Genomic DNA, 19314 nt, shown 5'->3' with positions numbered 1-19314 from the left:
CATCCTACTTGAGCTTTTTGTATATAGCATCACAGCAATCTTCATTTTTCAAGGGTTTTCAACTAACTCTTTCTCCGCTAGCACCATCCCCTTTCATACTAAGTAGAATCCAAAAGACCAGATTCCTCCTCCTCCAGTACATTTTTGTGATGGTAAAATGAATGGATCATAACTCATTTTCTCTTTTCCCCTCATGATCTAGTCTTGGAGACATCACTAAAAAGGAGAGATTAAACCTTTCTCTTTTTTTTTTTTGCGGGGGAGAGAAAGAAGAAAAAGCAAACCCAACATGAGTATTGTTTTCTGAATTCTTTTCTTGTATCTTAATGACCGAGTTCTACGTCTATGACTTCATGCCACTTTCTGTATTTCAATTACTTAACCTTCAGCCAGCACTCTTTATACTAGCTGGGCATAGGCTCTCCATGTTGAATAGCTAGAGAATATCTTCAACTATAAATTTGGTGCTGGTATTGCAGAATTAACCTCTAAAAGCACAGGCTGGATCCCAAAATATCCCAAGGAAGAAAACTCCCACAACAGCAACAACAAAACCAAGAAAAGCATCTGGAGTGTGTTTGTATATGTATTTATTTGATTATCCCAGCACTCTGAACTTGAGTCTGTAATGTTGCCAATTCTCCTAAGTGTACAGAATGCAGTTTGCCTTTGGGGTACAGGAACTTTTGAAAGTGCCTGATAATAAAGGCTTCCAGTAACGCCCCACATTCTGTTCCACCATCCTATCCGCTTACATCAGTTAGAGATCCACCTGATGACAACATCCCTCACCAATACTTATGGTAGCCAGCTTTCATTTAATGATGGTTTTGATGCCCTTATTTAGATGATGCCCTTATTTACATTTCTGTTCCTTGTGGGTTGCAGTATGCACCTGCTTTTACCACGGGTTTGAGATGGCTGCTAGACTGGAGTCCCCCAGTCAAACAGACAAAACCCCAAGTGTTCTTCAGTCCACCTCCACACTGAGAGGGAGAGCAAAGCCCAACTGACCCACTGTTTGCAGGAACGGTAGGGAGAAGGAATGAGGGCTGGCCTGGACTTCTGGACATGTTCTGCTTCTTTTCCTATGAGGGCTGCATTAATGATTCTGCTTCCCATTTAACCTCAGCTGAAAAAAATCATATTGGGTACTGAAGGGGAGAAAGAAAGGTCCATCTGCCTTGTGAAGTAATGACCTAGATGCTGTCCCCCAGGAGATGGAAGTGGCAGATAGTCAAAGGGAATTTCCACACACAGGGCTGAATGATGTGAGAGCTGGAGCTGCGAGATCTCCAAAAGACTGGCTGGATCACAGGACAGAATCTTTCTACTCTTGGTAGAATCATGAGAATTAATAACACTGTACTGTCAAACTTCAAAGGACTTTGTCAGGGATTATAGTCTGTTCCTCAAGCCAGACCAAGATTATATCATGGATGAGCCATACCACTAATGATATGTGGAAGAATTTCCCTTTGCAGGAGTAAACATCGAGTCGTTGTTATATGACTGGCTTCAGGAGAGCAGAGCTTAACGTGAACAGAAACTTGTACGTGGCCAGAGAATTCAACAGAAGTTACTGCCACGTAGCTTTTTATTTTAAACTTCCCACTGGAAGCCTGCATACATTTTAAAAAAAACATTTGTAAGCAATACTACCTGCTATTCTCCAGAACTCCTGGAATGTTATATCTCAACAGTGTTTAATTGTCCTCCCCGTTAAAAGATTAGATGAGTCAAAGTAAGAGAAAACTGCATGTCATAGGACAGCTTGGAAACAAAGTGGTAATCAGCTTTATTCTTTAGGGAACTTGCTGATTCGTGATGGCATTTGCATCTTATACTTCTCAGACACTTACAATTTTGGACCAAATAGCCTCTATACAATAATCTCAGAGGGGCAACTGAGGATCTCTGCAACACTCTGAGCTGAGTGTTAATTTTCTTCCTTCTTTTACAGGCCACAGGGAAAACAGGGCTGCTAGCCAGAAAAGTGCAATGTTCAGAGTATTATAATGTCAGCTCAGCATGCTGAGAAGTGAGTAACTCTTAATTTTGATTCTGTTTATGTTTTGGACAGCAAAAGCAGCCTGTTTATGCTGCAAGCATGCCAGCAAAACTCTTCCTAGGTAGACATATGAGATTTTACAGATCTCTAGAACAAATGTACAAATGCTATGAGGGTAAGAATGCAATAAAAAAAATATTAAACTTAAATCAGAAACAGTTTTTCCTAGGATATGTGTGTATATGCTTTTGGAGAGCATGCCCTTCTATGATGAGTTTCTCTACTGGTTACTGAGAGTCTTTTTCCCTCTTCCCTCCCCATGCCCCATGGCAAAGAAGGGAGGCAGATGCCTCAGATGAAGGAGAATGTTATTTGCAGAGGGGACTTTCTCTTGCAGGTGTGAAGTTTAGTGTGCATGGGCACCTACATCTGCTTGGCCCAGGAATGTCAGTAAGGTTTACTCCTGCCTGACTTCCACTGTATGCTTTGCCTCTCATCCACCAGAAGTGGAATAACACTAATACAGCCAATTCATAGCTGAAGTGGGAACTTTATGTAGTAAGCAGTTCTGTTTCCTATTCTAGTATGCTCTTTAATACTTCTTCCTGTTCAAAGTGTTAAAGGGGTTTTTTGTTGTTGTTTTCCAATGCCTCACTCTTCATTAACACAGTTTGCTGGTTGGAGGGTTTTTTGTAGCTTTCCAGTGTTAGCAGGCAGTAGAGATATTTTTCTTGTCGATATTCCAGTTACATCCAATGCTAGCAGGAATTCTGGCTTATGAATGAGTATGTCCCTCATGTAACCAATGTTTATGCCTCATAAACAGTTGAAAGTGTTGAAAGAAAAGGGAAGCATGCCTGTTTCCATTTCAAGGGTAGAAAATCAAGGCATCAGGAGGCTATGGACCCTCACTGAACAAAACATTTTCCAAATGTGTTCTAAAATATAGAAATGAGTCCTCATTAATAATGAGTAATACCCAGGAGTCTTATGATGTTTAGCTTATCTTTGCTTCATCCTTCCTCACTGAGGTATGGAAGTGTAAAGTAAGAACAAAGAGCAAGACTGAAAGTTGGAGACTAAAACTGTCTCTAATATCTCACAGAGACTGCCTCTGAGATTGCCTTTGCAGCATGACCTGTCTTCCAGAGGCTTCGAACCTCTCTGTTCCAGCTTTGGGCATAGCTGGAGCATATTCTGGTAAACATGCAGTAGGTTAGCAGCCTGCAGAAGGGCAGTAGGTATGGGTGCTCAGGTGGACTGTGCTTACAGCTGCTTTGGAGATGGCTCTTTCAGAGCCCTTTAGACATAGCCCAAGTACATGGACATGTGCAAAACTCACAGCAGAGCTGACAATTTCACCTCAGTCTTTCTAGTTCAGTGTCGCCAAGTCCTGTGACTTCCTTGACTCATGGGAGTCTGGTGAAGACTGGTATCAGTCTTGTGAGGATATGAGAAGTTCCAGCCCCACTGTGGCTTTCAGCCTTCCACAGGACGGAACTCTTCTGAAAAGCTGCTTTCCTTCTTTCTGTACTGCTAGGAGCAGTGGGAACAGTAGGGCTAGGACAGGAAGCAGAACTAACCCTGTTAGAGAAGAATGAAATGTGGAGGTGTGAAAAAGCTGTTGAATTCGAGGTCAAGTAAACTTGAGAACGGTGGTAATAGAGACATACGCTATCCCCTCATCTCTCGGGGATAGCTGAGGGAGTAGAAACAAACAACCCTCCCCAAGTGACAGATCTAATCCTTAAACAGGATTTTTTAATCTTTTTGTGTGTGTGTGTGTGTGTAATACCACAGTTTTGATCCAATGATTTTGAAGCTACAGGAGTGGCTAACAATGGATATTCCCTGTCACTGCCTTGCTACTTCACAGTTCTTCCCAATTGATGTGCTTTCACTAAAAGTAATTTTGGCATTCTTGAAAATCTCTCTTTTGTATTTAACTTAGTCTCAGAGCCAGTAAAGCAATTAACATCTGCTTAAGCATATTTCAGTTACTCACCTAAGTGTCTTGACTAGTTTCTGGTAGAGCCACAATCTGAGCCCTTCACTGCTTTAAATCCAATGCCTTTGTAGTTGTGCTCATTATAATCTAAAATTTGTTATAATATTGCAGTATATATTTTTATTGTGCATTTCATCTTAAAACCACATTATTACCTTATTGACACCTAGTTCTATGACGAGAATGAAATGGCATAAAGACACTTGAATGTTCAAGCACTCTAGAAGAAAAAAACCCTGGAATTAACGGAGCTGGATAAGAAGAGTAACTTCAACAACCAGGAGCTATGACAGACTCCGAAGTCAAACGAGTCTGTTGCTGAACTCCTCAATAGTGTTACGGTGTGGCAGAAAGACAAGATAACACAGAATCTATTTATAGGCTAACTTATATTCAATACCAGTTCTAAAAGACAGACCTGGCAAGTCATGTGCAGGTCATAGCAGGGCCAATTTTTTCTTTTGTTTTTTCTTAAAGGAGATTCTAAACTCTTTTTTTTTTTTCTTTTTTTCCTTTTCTGGCCTCTTTCCATGCTGGAAGGAGCAATGCTCCTCTCATGTGGTTTGAAATATCCAGCCACTTGGCCAATGATCTCATGCACCAGGGCATATGAAATGACGCTCTTTGCTTGCATTAGTGCATTAGCACACTGCATACAGCTATTAATTTTCTTTAACCATTCACAGCTCAGCACTGTGGTGTGTGTTTTCCAATATATTCTAATGGAAATCTTGAAAGTTGTTTTATTTTCTCTTTCTGGCTTCCTTAGAAATGCTTTAGGATTATGTTTTTAATAAGGTCTCTTCAAAATACTTCAGACTTTGGAAAACCTTATCCTGGAGCATATTACTACAGGAGTGGGAGTGCAGGCTGGCAAAACTGAAATGCCAACCACTGCTCTCTGCTATATCTCAGATTTCCTGGGTATCTTTATTTACAAGAGCATATGGTAGAAAAGCAACAGATTAAAAATCCTTCATATTTGAGAAGCCATGAACCTCCTTCATGAGGACAGAACCTCATAATGGGGTTGCTTAACACTCTTGTATCTATTTCTGTCCTTGAACAGAAGAAAATAAGTGGTTATATGATGACACATTTAATGCAGAGTAACCTTTCCAGAAATTAAAGTCTTATCCATTACTTCTGTGCAGTGCTTTGCACTGTTAGGCCGAGGTTAGTACAAGATTTTTCTACTGTGGGATACTGATGTAAGCATCAAATGCATCCAGATGAATGCTGCCCTTGACCTGATTCAGTGCACTAGGGCTAACCTCTTTGTTGGTTTGTGTTTTTCCTAGCGTTTCACCGAACATAACTTTTTCAGTTTAAAAAAAAGCAAGGATTTATTCCATGTTCACATTACATCACCCCATGTGACTCCTTCTGTGGCTATTTTTGTAGCCTGCGGTCATATCACTTAGTTCCTAGAATCAGGATGATAAATTTTAACACTGAACATTTATTTAGTTAGTGAACTTCTGTATTTTTTGACTGCAGAGTTCCTCTTTTTACTTCTCTTTTTAGCCTGGCTTTTCTGTAAACTGTCTGTTTACTATGTCGGGTGGAGTCTGCTATACTTTCCAGACACCTGCATGGGAAAAAGTTAATTCTTTCTTCTTCCCAACCCTCCTTTTTGTCTTTTTTTTTTTTTTTTTTTTGTGAGCAGTCTGGGATGACAATCCTGTGTGCTTTAAAACTTGCTTTTTTTAAAACATGCTGCACACTTTTATGCTGTTTTGTGTTGCCAAGAGAAGTGCTATGTATAAACAAAAACTCAGAGACCATCATCTCTTTATATACTCCATGTATATTTATTCCAGAAGCTAACACCCCAGATGTTTCTTTAGGATATACCTGTCAAGGGTTTTCAGGTGACTTGCAAAATTTTTGTAAATACAGAACAGCTTTTTAACCCTTCAAATTAAACCGGATGGGATTTCTGCCTCACTGTAAAAACTTTTCTAAGTATTTTTGTCATATTGCTATTTTTTTCCATCAGTATCTGGGTGTTGGAGAAACAACTGTGTTTATCCTACTTAATTAAACCAAGGTCGAGCAAGGCAAAACATGCACTCTCCAGAACTTTGTGAGGATTTTGTGGAGGAACAAGAGCATCGAGGATTTTGTGGAGGAACAAGAGCATCACTAAATCTGAGCCAGAGTTTTTCTAAGCAGCCTAGGCATTCCTGGATTAGTAGATCAAGATTCCCACAACTACGGAGCATTCAGAGAATAGATCTGGATCTAAATCTTGTGTCCTAAATGCTTTTCAAATTAGGCAATGCGTATGACTTAAACTATAAGTAATGTATACCAATAGATGGATTACTTTTTCTGTTGGTCAAACTGGGATTAGTCAGAACTGTGTACTTCAGGCACATTTTGGAGACAAAGAAAATCTGCCCATTTGGTATTTCAGTAATTGAACTAAGAGGAAAGTAATCAACTAGCCATTCGGGATGGAAATCAAGCAAAATCAGATCAGCATAGATCAGAAATAGGAAAGGGGTGAAAATATCTTGAAATTACTTAACTGAGATGCTGTCACTTAAAAGTGACAAACTACAATAATATTTTTGTAACATTGGCTGCATTTTGTAAAAGTAGAATTAATTTCAAAGCAACTGTGTATATACCTTGTTGGTGGGAATTTGCTGTGTAATTCTATTGTACTTCATGTACTTGCTACGTGTAGTAAAACATTTAAGATCTGTATTTTAATATTTCAGAGATGTGTGTAAGTTGAAATCTGGTAATTCAGTTCACAAATGTCCCTGAATGTGGTAGTCAAATTGGAGAGGTCCCATTACCCAAGTGGAAGGCACTTGCTTTGTAAATTAGTTCTAGAACTGTCCAGTTGTACCCTGTCAATAGGGTATATGTTCTGCTTTAATTGTGGTCTGCACTGAGATAATACAAAGCCAAAATCTTGATGTGTAAGGATATTTCAACATTGTTCAACTCTAGCATATCTCGTGTAGCTGTAAGTGTTTGGCAGTATAGTGAAACTGCAGGATAACTGTTGCCAAGATTATTGTTGTTATACAGTAAGAATTATGGGGGGACGTTGTGTAGTTGGATATTGAAACAACAGATTGCCAGGCTTTGCTCCTCAATTTTGTTCCCGATCTCCCTCATTAATTCTCCATGTGCCCTTAGGCAAATCAATCTCTGTTTTCATTTTGAAGTAACAGCTAAAAGGACAAAATGCATGCAGGTGGTTTAGAGTTTAGAGATGCTATTCCAGAGACTCAACATCATCTACTGACTTAATTAAAAAAAAAAAAAAAAAGGCTGACAGGATCTTTCCCTCCAAACCTAAGCAGCATAAACCGCAGAACAAAAGAGCACTATTAACTGCAAGAAGTCATTTGTCAAAAAGTGTTAAGTTGTTTCTAAATGAGAATTTGAAAGCCCTTGGCTCTGGTATTCTAAATATAAAATCACAGTAAGGTGAACACAAAACCGAAAAGGCAACTTACAGAAAGCATGAAACTATAAAAGACTCAAATGCACAGGAATAGAAAAGCAGTGTCTAATTGAGGAAAACCTTACACTGTTTGCTGTAACATGGGAGGTCACAGCAGGAGGGAAACACTTTTTTGTTTGTTTACAGCACCCTTGCTAATCACCTGTCACTGGGTTGTTGGGGTTTGTGAAGTGCTGTGAGAACCCAGGCTAGGAAATGCCTACAAATACACACCAGAGTACCTGCTTCCTGAGTTTGCCTAATTCTTATTCAAATCTATCTTTTTGGTCTCTAGGAGATGACTATATAGGCATGTGAGAGGTACTTGTCTTGTGAAAATAACTTCATTTTTCTCTGTCATCCTTTGATTTTCCCAGCTGAAGAGTCCTAATGTAGTTAGTTGTGTATCATATAGAAGCTGTTTTATATCTCTAAAAATCCCTGCTGCCCTTTTCTGTTCCTCTTTTACTTTTATTAAACATGTATTCTGGCAGAGGAACAGATCTCCATGCTATATTCAAAATGGGGGCACATCCTTGGCTTATACAATGCAGTAAGTGCTCTGTTCTGTTTTGTTCTCAGCTCTCACCCTAAATTCCTAAGATTGTTTCTTGTCTTAACCATGGCTGAGCACTCAGCTGGCATTTTTAGGGAGCTATTCACAGTAAATCCCACATCTCTTTATCTGGTCGACAACAGCTAAACCAGAACCCCTTACTGTTTACATATGATGTAAGCTGTCTTTTCCTAGACTGTTGCTTTGCATTTACTTGCATAAGATTTAATCTACTATTTCATAATCTAATACTGCACTTTTTCAATGTATGTGTTTGTCTCAGCTATCTTGGAAAATTGTGTTTATCAGCAAACTTTCTTGCCTTCCTATTTACTCCTATTGTTCTTTTTTTTAATAACCTTTTGAAGAAGCCATATGGCCTTTTTCAAACCAGACAATACCTATAGTGTAAGAGGGGAAAATTAATTATAACGTGTGGAATTTATGAACAATAGACAAAAAAACCTAACTTAGCAACTTCAGCTTTGATTGTATATAACAATATTGCTGCTTATGTCAGTGTGATAAACAGATGAATGAGAAGGTATAGCCTTTGAGATGTGCTTTGCATATGCAAAAAGATAACTCTGGGATCACAGAGTTTCTAACTACTCTGGCTGCTGTTTCACAAATGAAATAATTGGGTCTGTAGGCTGTTGCCATATGGGGAGATTCCAGTCTCCGCACACCTCATCCACTAGCATCCTTCCCTTGCATTGATCACGAAGTGCTGGGACTGTGAGATTAGTCAGGGAAAGATACAAATCTGAGTTGCCATGCAGTGTCACGACTGCTAGATCCAGTGTGAGAGAAGTGGCAGAAACGTGCAGCTGGGGCTGAAAGGGGAAAAAGGGACTGTCCCTTTGGCAGCAGTATATAATTAGACTGTGTTACGTGTATTGTGAAATTGCACCTAAGCCTTAAAGCATAGCAGTGCTTCTACTTTTCCTCTCTAGAGAAGAAACCTGAGGTACAGAGAACTTAACCCCACTTTCTCCATGTGACGGTCAGGAATGGAGCCCAAATGCTCTGATGCGGTGTGAGGCTTTAACCCCAGACAAAACCCATGAACTGCTGTCCTCATTATCAGACCTGTGACTTGCTTTCAGCACACCATCTGTGATTGGTATGCAGGCTAGTACTCATACTGCTTATGCTGGAAGTGAAAGCTTGTGTCAGGAAATTAAGCCAAAAAATTAAAAGTTCTCTAATGAACTACAAAGACTGACTCAGTTAAAACTGTCTGATAGTGTCTAATTCTAGTAAGAATAACGGGTAAAACTTTTTTAGCCCAATTCTATAACTTCTATGAATTGAAAAGCCCCCTGCAACCTCTTAATTATAAACAGATAAATGCAGCTGGCATTCTCAGTGGGAAAGCATACTGGGTGGCATACATCTAACACAGTGCAGGTGATGCAACAACTTTGGAACTGATGGCAGTGATTAAGGCTGCCTGATAAGAGTAGCCTTTTTGTTCTTTGTTTACTCTTGTAGTATCAATGGGAAATCAGAAGAACAAGTTCAGGTTAAGCTTAAAAATAAAGCAGTTTAGACTGTTTGAAGATAGATGCTAATGTAGCTGAAAGCACCTGTATAGCATATCAACAGCTGCTTCAGTGTGACAGACTGACATTCATAATGACATTCATTTACTCTAAAATGTTAATGAAGACCAAGGGTGTTATGCCTTGTAGTAAATAGTTGTGGTAAGAATAGTACTTAGATGGCATATTGCTTTGAAAGTTTTTCTAATGCAGGAAGTTACCGTGAAAGAATAATTCTATATTCTCTCCTATGACAAGTTTTCTTGAAACTGCTATTCTTTCTTTTCCTTGAATGCAGAGTGCAGTATTCAATGTGAAAACTGCCTATTTTTGTAAGAAAATAATTGTTATTTTTAATAATCTACATAAATGATTATTTGTAATACTGCTCAGCTTCGGCTACCCAGCATTTTACATCCTTGTCAAGTCTTCCTTTATAAAACATCATTTTCAGTATGTTCTTGGTTTTTTTTTGAAAGACTGCTTAGGTTTCTGGCCCAGCAGAACAACTGAATTTACTCAGAATTATCAAATTCTACAGTACTAGCTACTTCCAAGTGGCGCTTTCTTCCCCAGAACACAAACTGCAAAGTAAAGGTAATTAGAATATACTGGCTTTTGGCCAAATTCCAAGGTAGGCTTCCTTGGCAAGCATCAAAATGTTTCATATAAGTTGTTCTACAGCAGCTCCACTTTCCTCTAGGAAAAGCTATTTTATAGAAAGGGAGTCTTAGCGACCCTTACTTCTTGGCTGTTTTATTATTTGTTGTTCCATATCACTATGCAGCAGTAGCAGATTTTGTTGTAAATTCTTTCCGTTACTCACAAAGCCATACAAACATCTTGGAGCTTTCCTCAGAGAATTCTTAACTTCCTACAAAAACAAGCAACAAAAAGCTACCAGGAAAAGTAACCAGAAGATTTTTAATCACTTGAGTCTATTTCCTATCCCTAAGAGAAACTAGGATTTTCCACGTGTTTAAGTTAAATACTCAAGTGAATTACATGGCCTGTATTAAACTAAATAAATCTATGATCTATTATTTTATATGAACTATATTGTGTCAAATATGAGAACAGGTCCTATTTCTTACCCATACCCAAAGATTTCCTAGGATTGCTACAGAAATGGAAATTCTTGAATAGGCCTGTTCTATCTTTTGGCCACTTAGATGTGAGATTTCATTGTGTTTTTCAAATGTATGAACTAGCTGCTATCTCTCACTCCTTTTGATAAATGGAAGCTTCTTGAATCTCATGTTTTAAATAAAAAATACTGGCTAACACGTGTACAATAACTCAACGTTTTTAACTTAGAGCTTACTGTGGTAACTCTCACTACTCTCCTCCGGATACCAGAGGAATTGGGATATATTGTAATATCAGATTTCACTGCTTTGAACATGCTTTACTATGATAGCACTAAAAACCTGAGGTTAGACCTTTGTTTTCAATGGAATATCCTGAACTCTCCTAGATATAAACAAAGCAGGTATGAAATATTAATATACAATACAGTTAATTTATAATAATATACATAAGGTATCCTGTATTTCAGTTATTCTGGAAACTTGCTTATAAATATATGCAATATTTAATTTGAACAAAACTGTGTCTATAATCACCAATACATATTTAAGAATAAGCTTAGTTGACTGTATGTTATCAAATGCTAAACAAAGCCTAGGGAAAAAAAAAGGGCAAATATTTTTGCTTGCATTCTTGTCAGCTAAGAGCATGATCCTACTTGACAACTTGATAAATCAAAATCCATTACTTGGGGAAATAACTTTGTTGCTTCGTACTGAATGTTTCACTGAAATACTTAGTTAAAATAGCTAATTTTGAAGTCTGTGATCCTGAAAGCTACAAAGTCAGCGAATTTACCCAGAGAGTGTTGGGTCAAGTATACAAGACTTTGGTGTAAAGCATCTGAAGACTGCACGTATGAGTGTAAGATACCTTTGGTCATACTGTTCCTTATTCACCGTATGGCCTTCGTAAGAGGAGGAAAAAAATCCACCTTAGTTTATTTTCAACGGCAGTCTTTAAAGAGGTGTATCTGTCAAGCACGTCCTGGGGTGATCTCTCAGCGACTGATCCTCCTCAGATAGCAATAATGCTTCTGAATTTCACCCTACTTGCCTCAGGAAAGATTTAACTTTACTTTAATTACAGAATCGTCATAAAGCACCACTGACCCTATAATACTGCAAGTAATATTCTGTTTAGAATTAAGGTAATAGCATGGCATATATAAAAGAATTAAAATGGTGGTATGTTGAAGTCATCAAACCTCAAATTGGAATTGTAAGTAAATATATATTGGCAACAAGAATTTGCTATTCTTTCCCTTTCATTCAACTTTATATATGTTAGGGAAAAAATACCTTTTTTTCATTTCCTTTTGGAAAGTCAGTGTGTGAACATAGAATCAGGTTACTCTAACACAAAGATGTCAGCAACGCTTACTTTATGAAAAACAAGGCTTTCGTCCCCCAAAAAATTTTGTTTTTTCTTTTTTTCTTTTTTTTTTTTTTATTTGGCCTTACTATAAAATAAACCTGATGTCTCAGCAATGTTTTAGCAGTTTCTTAAGTTCTTATGTCACTGTTCTGTTTAGGTGAAATGCAGAAGAAAGGCTTACATAATTTGTTGTTAATAGAAAGCTGCTGTCTCCACCAGAAATAAGTCTGAAGTTAAGGAATGTCTGAATAAATTAATCTGAATACATCTGAGTATTAGATACACATCTTGAAAATATTAAAAATACTCAGGTACAACCAGACATGTCGATACTCATTTCTCTGCAATTGCTGAAAGATTTAACAAATCTACTAACGCAGCATACTAGAGTTTGCAGTGAGGCATAGCAATAGACTTGTATGTTTGCATTCCTTTGACCTGATGTCTTTGCTAATTACTGTTCGAGTAATTTAGTTGTTTTGCTCATAGCATTGTTTTGGGTCTTTATTATCTTGCAAAAAGAAATTTAAAAGAAGTTCTTACAAAAATAAGACTAAAATGAACATCACCTTGTATTAGAAGCTTTAAACAGGATAAAATAGACTTTTCTATTGGAGGAAAAGCATCTCCTGATGCATATAATCAATGTGATTACCACTGTCCAGTCTAAGAGAAATGAATTTGTAACAACAAAGCCTTAACAAATGACATGAAACATCGGACAAAAACACCCCCACCTTTATAATCAGAGACTAAATTAGCCATATATATATGCAATTTTTTTTTTTTTAAATAGCATACCTACACTGGTGTATCATCTTACAGAGCTTCACATGGTGAAATCTACTGATGCGTTCTGCTGCTGACAAGAATAATGGTGACACCTGTAACAGAGATGTGGTCCATCAGCACATACTGAAATTTTCACATGTACCTTAGTCTAGCTCTGAAATACCAGCACGCTTTATACAGATATGTTATACTTGTACAGCTACCAAGCTTAATCAGCTTAATAATAATAATCTTTCACTGTTCTCATGTTTTCATTAGTGTACTGTTTCTGAAGTTATGCGCTTACGACATCGTTTTTAATTGTCATACCCTTCTAAGCACAAGTCGCTCTACATGACATTGAGGTACGAAGTATCAAAGGCTAGCTACAACACGGGTATATTTTCCAAAGGTGATGTATGCCTTTGATCACCTATCTGTGTTTATCTGAATGTTTGAGATGAACTTGAAAGACAACGGATAAATAGGCCTGTGCTGAAAGCCAAATACTTTTTTTTTTTTCCTTTGCATCGCTTTTTGTAACAGAAAGCAGTAAATGAAAGTTCCATGTCTCTTAGTACATGAATTTTAGCACATTGCTAAAATGGACTTTTAATTTGTCTTCTTACTAGATACACTGAACCTTTGAATGATGCCAGGTATTTATACCCTCATGCCTATATTCTAATGAGTCTGGCTTTATCTGGGAACAGCAGTGCTGGAGAGCAGCTTGGATAGATATGCTGGCTAGACTGCTTTTGAGTCCCTTGTCTCTTAGAATCTACCTTTGATAAAAGCCAAGTGCTATGTCAAAAAGAGCACAAGTGAGTTTTTCTGTACACAATACAAACATAGGACAACAAGAATAGGTTCCTCATCAAAACTATAAAAAAAAGTTTGGCTTTTTTATGAAGAAACACAACAAATCGGATTTTTGAAAAGATAAAGGGAAGTTAATTTTTTTCTTTTGTTGCCTATCATCCTTCTATATGTTTTAAACATTATATATATACACACACTTGGATGTAGTCAGATACATATGTGCACGTACACACATCTTCCTATTTTACCCTACTGCTACTGATTCAGTACTCGTGATTCTTCATAGAAAACTGAAATTTTGCTGCCATCCTAATGTACATTATTACAATGAATAACTTCTAGAGAAACTAAGTATTGAATGCAGTTCAGTTACCACACACACAAGAAACTGTCCATGCACAGGAAAAATAACATGTAGCTTGAGGTCATGCCAAATCAGATGATCAGTCTCTTTATGTAGCTCTGTATCAGGTATAATAAAAAATCTTCCACAGCTGAGCAATTATATATTCAGGCTGGGTTCTAAAAATGTTTGTCAAGAAAGAGCTATTTATGCTTTGTTATTTTTAAGCTGTAGTACCTAGCTCTGAATAGATTTTATTGCGGTTAGACTTTTTCAGAAAGTCAAAATAAACCCAATAAACCAGTTTGGTTAGGTTTCAAAAATAGAATACATGTATAAATCAAAGTGCTGTGTTTATGGTCTATGAAGTAGGAATGACTGTTCAAATAGCAACAAATTAAAGCCTAGATTATTTTTTTCGCAGTATTTATTCACTGTGCAGATGGCACCCATCAGTTCAGCATCTCCACATTACATTTACAAAACATTCCTCTAAAATGATTGTCATGCTTTGATATTTTCAGTATATGGTGGTATAACAATTGACTCAATGTGTGTGTCCTACGCTCCTCTTTGAAGCTTCCGAAGTTCTGTCTGTGACGCAAGTTAAGGTTACTCGGATTCTCAATCCTTCTATTGGGAATCTAACTGCTAACCCTCCAATATATGTCCAGCTACAGGGAGAAACCACAGCTATGGCTACCTAATAAAATACAACTACACCTATCAGACACAATTGAACAGATATCACTTTGAAACTACATGGCCTTAGTGATATTTTTATTTTATTCAGTCAGCTTGTACTGCATTTGCAAACAGGTAGCCAAGGTCTGTAACAGCACATGAGTCAATGGCCACGGGCTGAGTCACCCAGCAGGGACAATTGTCTGTAAGCAGGAGCTGTGCTTTAAATCTCAGGTTTCAAAGTTATGACCAGCATTCTCATGTGTCACAACTTCTTTTCACAGTAGAATAATATTAAATCTTGGTAATAAGTACTGCAAACGAGTATCTAAAATTCAGGAAAGCAACTTAACTCCTCCTGTCTGGAGAAGAGTCTGAGAGAACTGGATGGGGTAGTGCTGTGCCTCTGAATTTTCCTAGAAGCAAATTGCATTGCACTGAAATTGGAGAAGCAAAGATTCTCTGCTGCACTGCATAGAACAAGCCCAGAGACACTGGATATCTATAATACCATAAATTACAGTAGGGGCATGTGGAGGACTGAAAACTGGGGGAGAGTTTGTTGAAAATTTTAAGAATGTTTCATGTAAGATTATCAGTGAAGAAAGGCTAATATCACTTTTTTTTTCCAGTAAGAGATTATTGCTTACTGTTTGTAGAGCTGCTCTCAGAATAACTTATTTATTACTGTATGGCTTAATCAAAATCTGTTTCAATTTTACTCTGAAGTGTTCTCACACAAACTTGCACTGAAAATCCATTGCAATTGACGTTTTCATCAAATGTTTTTATTGTTAAGTTTATATAAGGACAACCCAAGAACCACATGAGTATGAATACGTAATAGATGGATTATAGTATTAGAGATGGAATTGATTCTGGAAGAATATACAAACCTGCAGAGGATTACAGTCCTTGACATTACAAGGAATTGCATATGGGTTTTTTAGATAAACATGTTTCTCAAATGAAAATGTTAAAGCAGGAAAAAATAAGAAAGAAAGGAAAAAATAAAGAGGATAAATTTATATACAGACAGAAGTGGTCAACAGATGATAAGGCAAAATTCATTTGCAGTACTGTGGAGGCAACTATGGCACAAAGTATTTGCCTCAGGCAGTGTGTCTCACTGGGGGGGGATGCACAGGGGTGTGTGTAGAACATAACAAAAGAAACTTCGCATGACAGCTCTTGGTAACTGTCTTAAAGCACTTAAATTGTCTTGACCCTGCAAGTAAATAAACGAATGTGAATTTAAAAATAGATCCTGAAGCATGAGGTAGTAACAGCATATATAAAGTCTGTACCAGGCAGTCCATTCTGTATCATAAAGTACATGACTTGACTTTACACTGAGACGAAGATTTACTGAAGGAAATCGCTGGGGGTTAGAACCTGCAGATACACCAGCCTACATGACCCTGTCTCACAGCCTGACTTCCCTCAGGTTCTCTGAGTGCAGGAATTGCTCAAACGGATCTGCTTCCAGAATCCAGTCTTTCCGGGGAAGTAATGAAGTCACTACATGCTTAATCTATGGCTGGTGATAAAGACTGAAGCTTTGGGAAGGAGGTGTCTTTCGTGTTGTGCCTATGGGAAGTCAGGTCTTATTTTCATAAGGGAAAGAAAAACTCCCAAGATTTAGCTTCACTATTTGGCTGAAGAGATGCTGAACAGAAGGGAGAAAAGTACACACCGTAGGCAGCCCAAGAGCAACCACATTTAGTTGGATATGGATAAAAAGTTAAGAGTTTGTTCAGGCTAAAACAACAAAAATAATTAATGTGAACAGACTGTGCTATGGTTTTCATTCCAGCAAAACAAGTATACTGCTTTAACAGCTTCATATACAAGATGTCCTATTGTTGCAAAGTAATATGCAATTTAAATTCTACAATGCATGAAAAAACCCAAACAAACTATAAATTACATTCCCACTCCTCTTCTTCGATCACTTCAGTGACATGGGGAAATAATAAAGTCTTTCAGCTGAACTATAAAATATAAATAGCTTATGTACCATCATACAAATAAGATATTCCTTATTTGGAGTACTTCTCTTTTAGGTTGCTATTGCTTGATTTGTTTAAGGCCACTTTCCTCATGGCCTCTATATGTTGGACTTCTTTTGTATCTAACCTGACTTAAATCAAGTCAGGGGGAATAGGAGAATAATTTATAGCATATATCAAAATAACATGCAGAAGGACAATGCTTTGAATGTGGCTCAGATTGAATAACCCTGGATAAAATTGCAAAGTTTCTCTATAGCAATCCTTGGCTTGAGGAGTAAGGGACTGACATTTGATATGCAAAATTCTGTAATAAAGTGTGTATATACATTTCTTTTTCCCAGCCAGCAGTACACTCCTAATTCTTGCTACTCATTCTTCTGAGGCTTATAGGCATTTTATATACTAAAGATACAATTAAGGTTATATGATGCCACTTAAAACACTTTCTATTTTTTGAGACTCCCCAAGTAATCCCAGTTAAGTAGACTGGGAATACATGAATATAGCACACAGCAAACTGAACCACAACAAATAAATAATAGGTTTAATCTTTACATACTTCTTTTCAGCAGTTAATATTAAAGCTCTTTGAGAAGACGGTCACTCAGCATCATCCATCCCATCTTTAATTGTGAGGAAACTGAAGTCTGTGAAGCTGAGATGGCTTTGCCTGTGTGACATACCCACTGGATGACAGGGAGTCCCCAAGTCTACAGCCACCAGACAGACTTGCCTAGTATCTCAAGATAATAGTTAACTGTCCCTAGCCCACGCTAGACCCTAGTGGTACTGGTTCTCATTGTCTTTCTAACCACTCCTCAGACTGCTTTTTATAGAGGCAGAAAACACTTCAGATGGTGAAAATGTAAGATTTGATTATATGCCTGGACAAATGAAAGTCTAATACCTGGACATTCACGTTAAAAATATTGTAAACTCAACCACTAAACACAAACAGAAACCAGATCAGCCTCAGGAAGAATGCTAATAATTTTCAGTTTATTTTGGAAAGACTGACGATTTTCGTTTCCCTTCTACTTTAGTGCTGTAACATTTGAGTTTCTTTGCTTGGTTTCCTTGTTTGCTTTTCTTTCTCTTTCTTGTTTTTACTGTTATTTCTTTGCATGCGCTCCATGGTTTAACTATGTGAAATTTGGCTTGCCCTCCTCCATATCTGTGTTCATTTGTTCCATGACTACAATCCTTGATCCTTCTACTCTTTGAAAAGAAGTTTAAAACTTTATGAATGATCTGTCAAAACCACCTCTTCTTGAGGTGGTCTTCCCTCTTTTCTTTCTCTTTTTCTTTTTAAGCTTCTCATGGCATGTTCTTATTCATATTTTTACATTACAATATTTTAAGGTCCTCTTGCATATTTTGCCAAAATCTATACTACAGTCTACTATATTACACAGATATGCTTAGTCTTAAGCATGTGCATATTTATTGTACATACTGCTTTGTGTTTATTTGCTGCTTCTGAGCCAACACTCGCAGTCAGATACATGGTTATGACTCCTGTTTAAATCATGTAAACTCTGTCATGTGCACCAGAGGACTTCAGTTTAAATGTGACACTTAAGAAAAAAGCTACTCTATAAGAATTTGAAAAGAATGATTCACATTCATAAATTTTGTCCTAGTAGATACTATCTTAGTCTGGGTTTGTTTTTCTGGGCTTTTTCAGTAGGTCTGAGCCCAAGGCTATGAGGAAGAGAATAAGCGCTTTTCCTGACAGAAGGGATGAAATTGCCCTGTGGTTTGTCTTCTAAAAGAGTGCTACCAAAGTTTAGTTAAATCTTTCTTTTAGCAATATCATCTAAATTGAATAATGGAGTAAATAACTCCATTATTACACTGGAGTAAGTGGATACCTGCTAGAATATATGGGAGTAATGAGCTGAATCACAGTATTCTAGAGACATGGAAATTTCTGTGTCAGCCTTCTAGACCTCCTGGTTGCCATCCCCACCTCAGTCGCCTATTATTTGGCAACCACACCTCTTGGGAAGGGCACCAGTAGCTAAAGACTTTGTATGGTTTTTTCTTATTTGATGCTTAGGAGAGGCAAGCCCAACAGTGCTGCTTTTTTCTTGCCCTTGCTATGCTTCTAGGAGGTTAATGTGACTAGCTGAACTCAAGCCTTGGTTTGTATCAGAATAAACCTTCTTCTGTAGAGAAATCCCAAATAAGGCTGAGCGAGTTTTGCTGGAGGCTCTTTTTAGAGAAATGCTTATTTAATTAACAATTACTGTAACTTGTATGACTGTAAATGCAAACACGTATGCTCTCTAAAAACAGTTCTAGGAGAAATGTTTTACTTTGCAATCACTATCCTTAGAAGTTTTGTTTTGGGATGATAAACTGTTTACCATTCAATGTGCAGTGCTGTACCTTTTCAAAGCCTGACCCAGAACAGGTTAGTTTGTGGTACACCGGCAGTACCTCAACAGGCAGCAGAGCCCCTCAGTATCTCTGCTCTTACACGGAGGCTGTGCCGAGGTACACACAGGGGGTTGCTGTCTGACAGCTGTTCCCTGGCTCCTCCAGGAAAACAGGCTGCACGCTATTTTTTTTTTATTTCTCCCCAGATACCTTTCCCAGCAGTTCACACCCCTC

The 19314-nt window shown here is 37.7% G+C and overlaps 1 protein-coding gene across 6 annotated transcripts in view; it reads left to right on the top strand.

The window, feature by feature from the left end:
* RAF1 (Raf-1 proto-oncogene, serine/threonine kinase) overlaps positions 1-19314 on the top strand; it is a 79191-nt gene that overhangs the window by 14478 nt on the left and 45399 nt on the right. For 4 of the 6 annotated variants that reach the window (XM_068419838.1, XM_068419836.1, XM_068419831.1 and 1 more), the window contains exon 1: positions 2017-2041. The exons of the other annotated variants lie outside the window; for them this stretch is intronic. In XM_068419838.1, the coding sequence (XP_068275939.1) occupies positions 2032-2041 (10 nt within the window). In that variant the 5' untranslated portion in view covers positions 2017-2031. Of the gene's footprint in view, positions 1-2016; positions 2042-19314 lie in introns of those variants that run through there. 6 annotated transcript variants of the gene reach the window in all.

The sequence above is a fragment of the Nyctibius grandis genome, chromosome 29 (assembly GCF_013368605.1).
Source record: "Nyctibius grandis isolate bNycGra1 chromosome 29, bNycGra1.pri, whole genome shotgun sequence".
NCBI lineage: Eukaryota > Metazoa > Chordata > Aves > Nyctibiiformes > Nyctibiidae > Nyctibius > Nyctibius grandis.
Note: the sequence above shows the minus strand (reverse complement) of the source record. Positions and strands in the feature narration are given on the sequence as shown.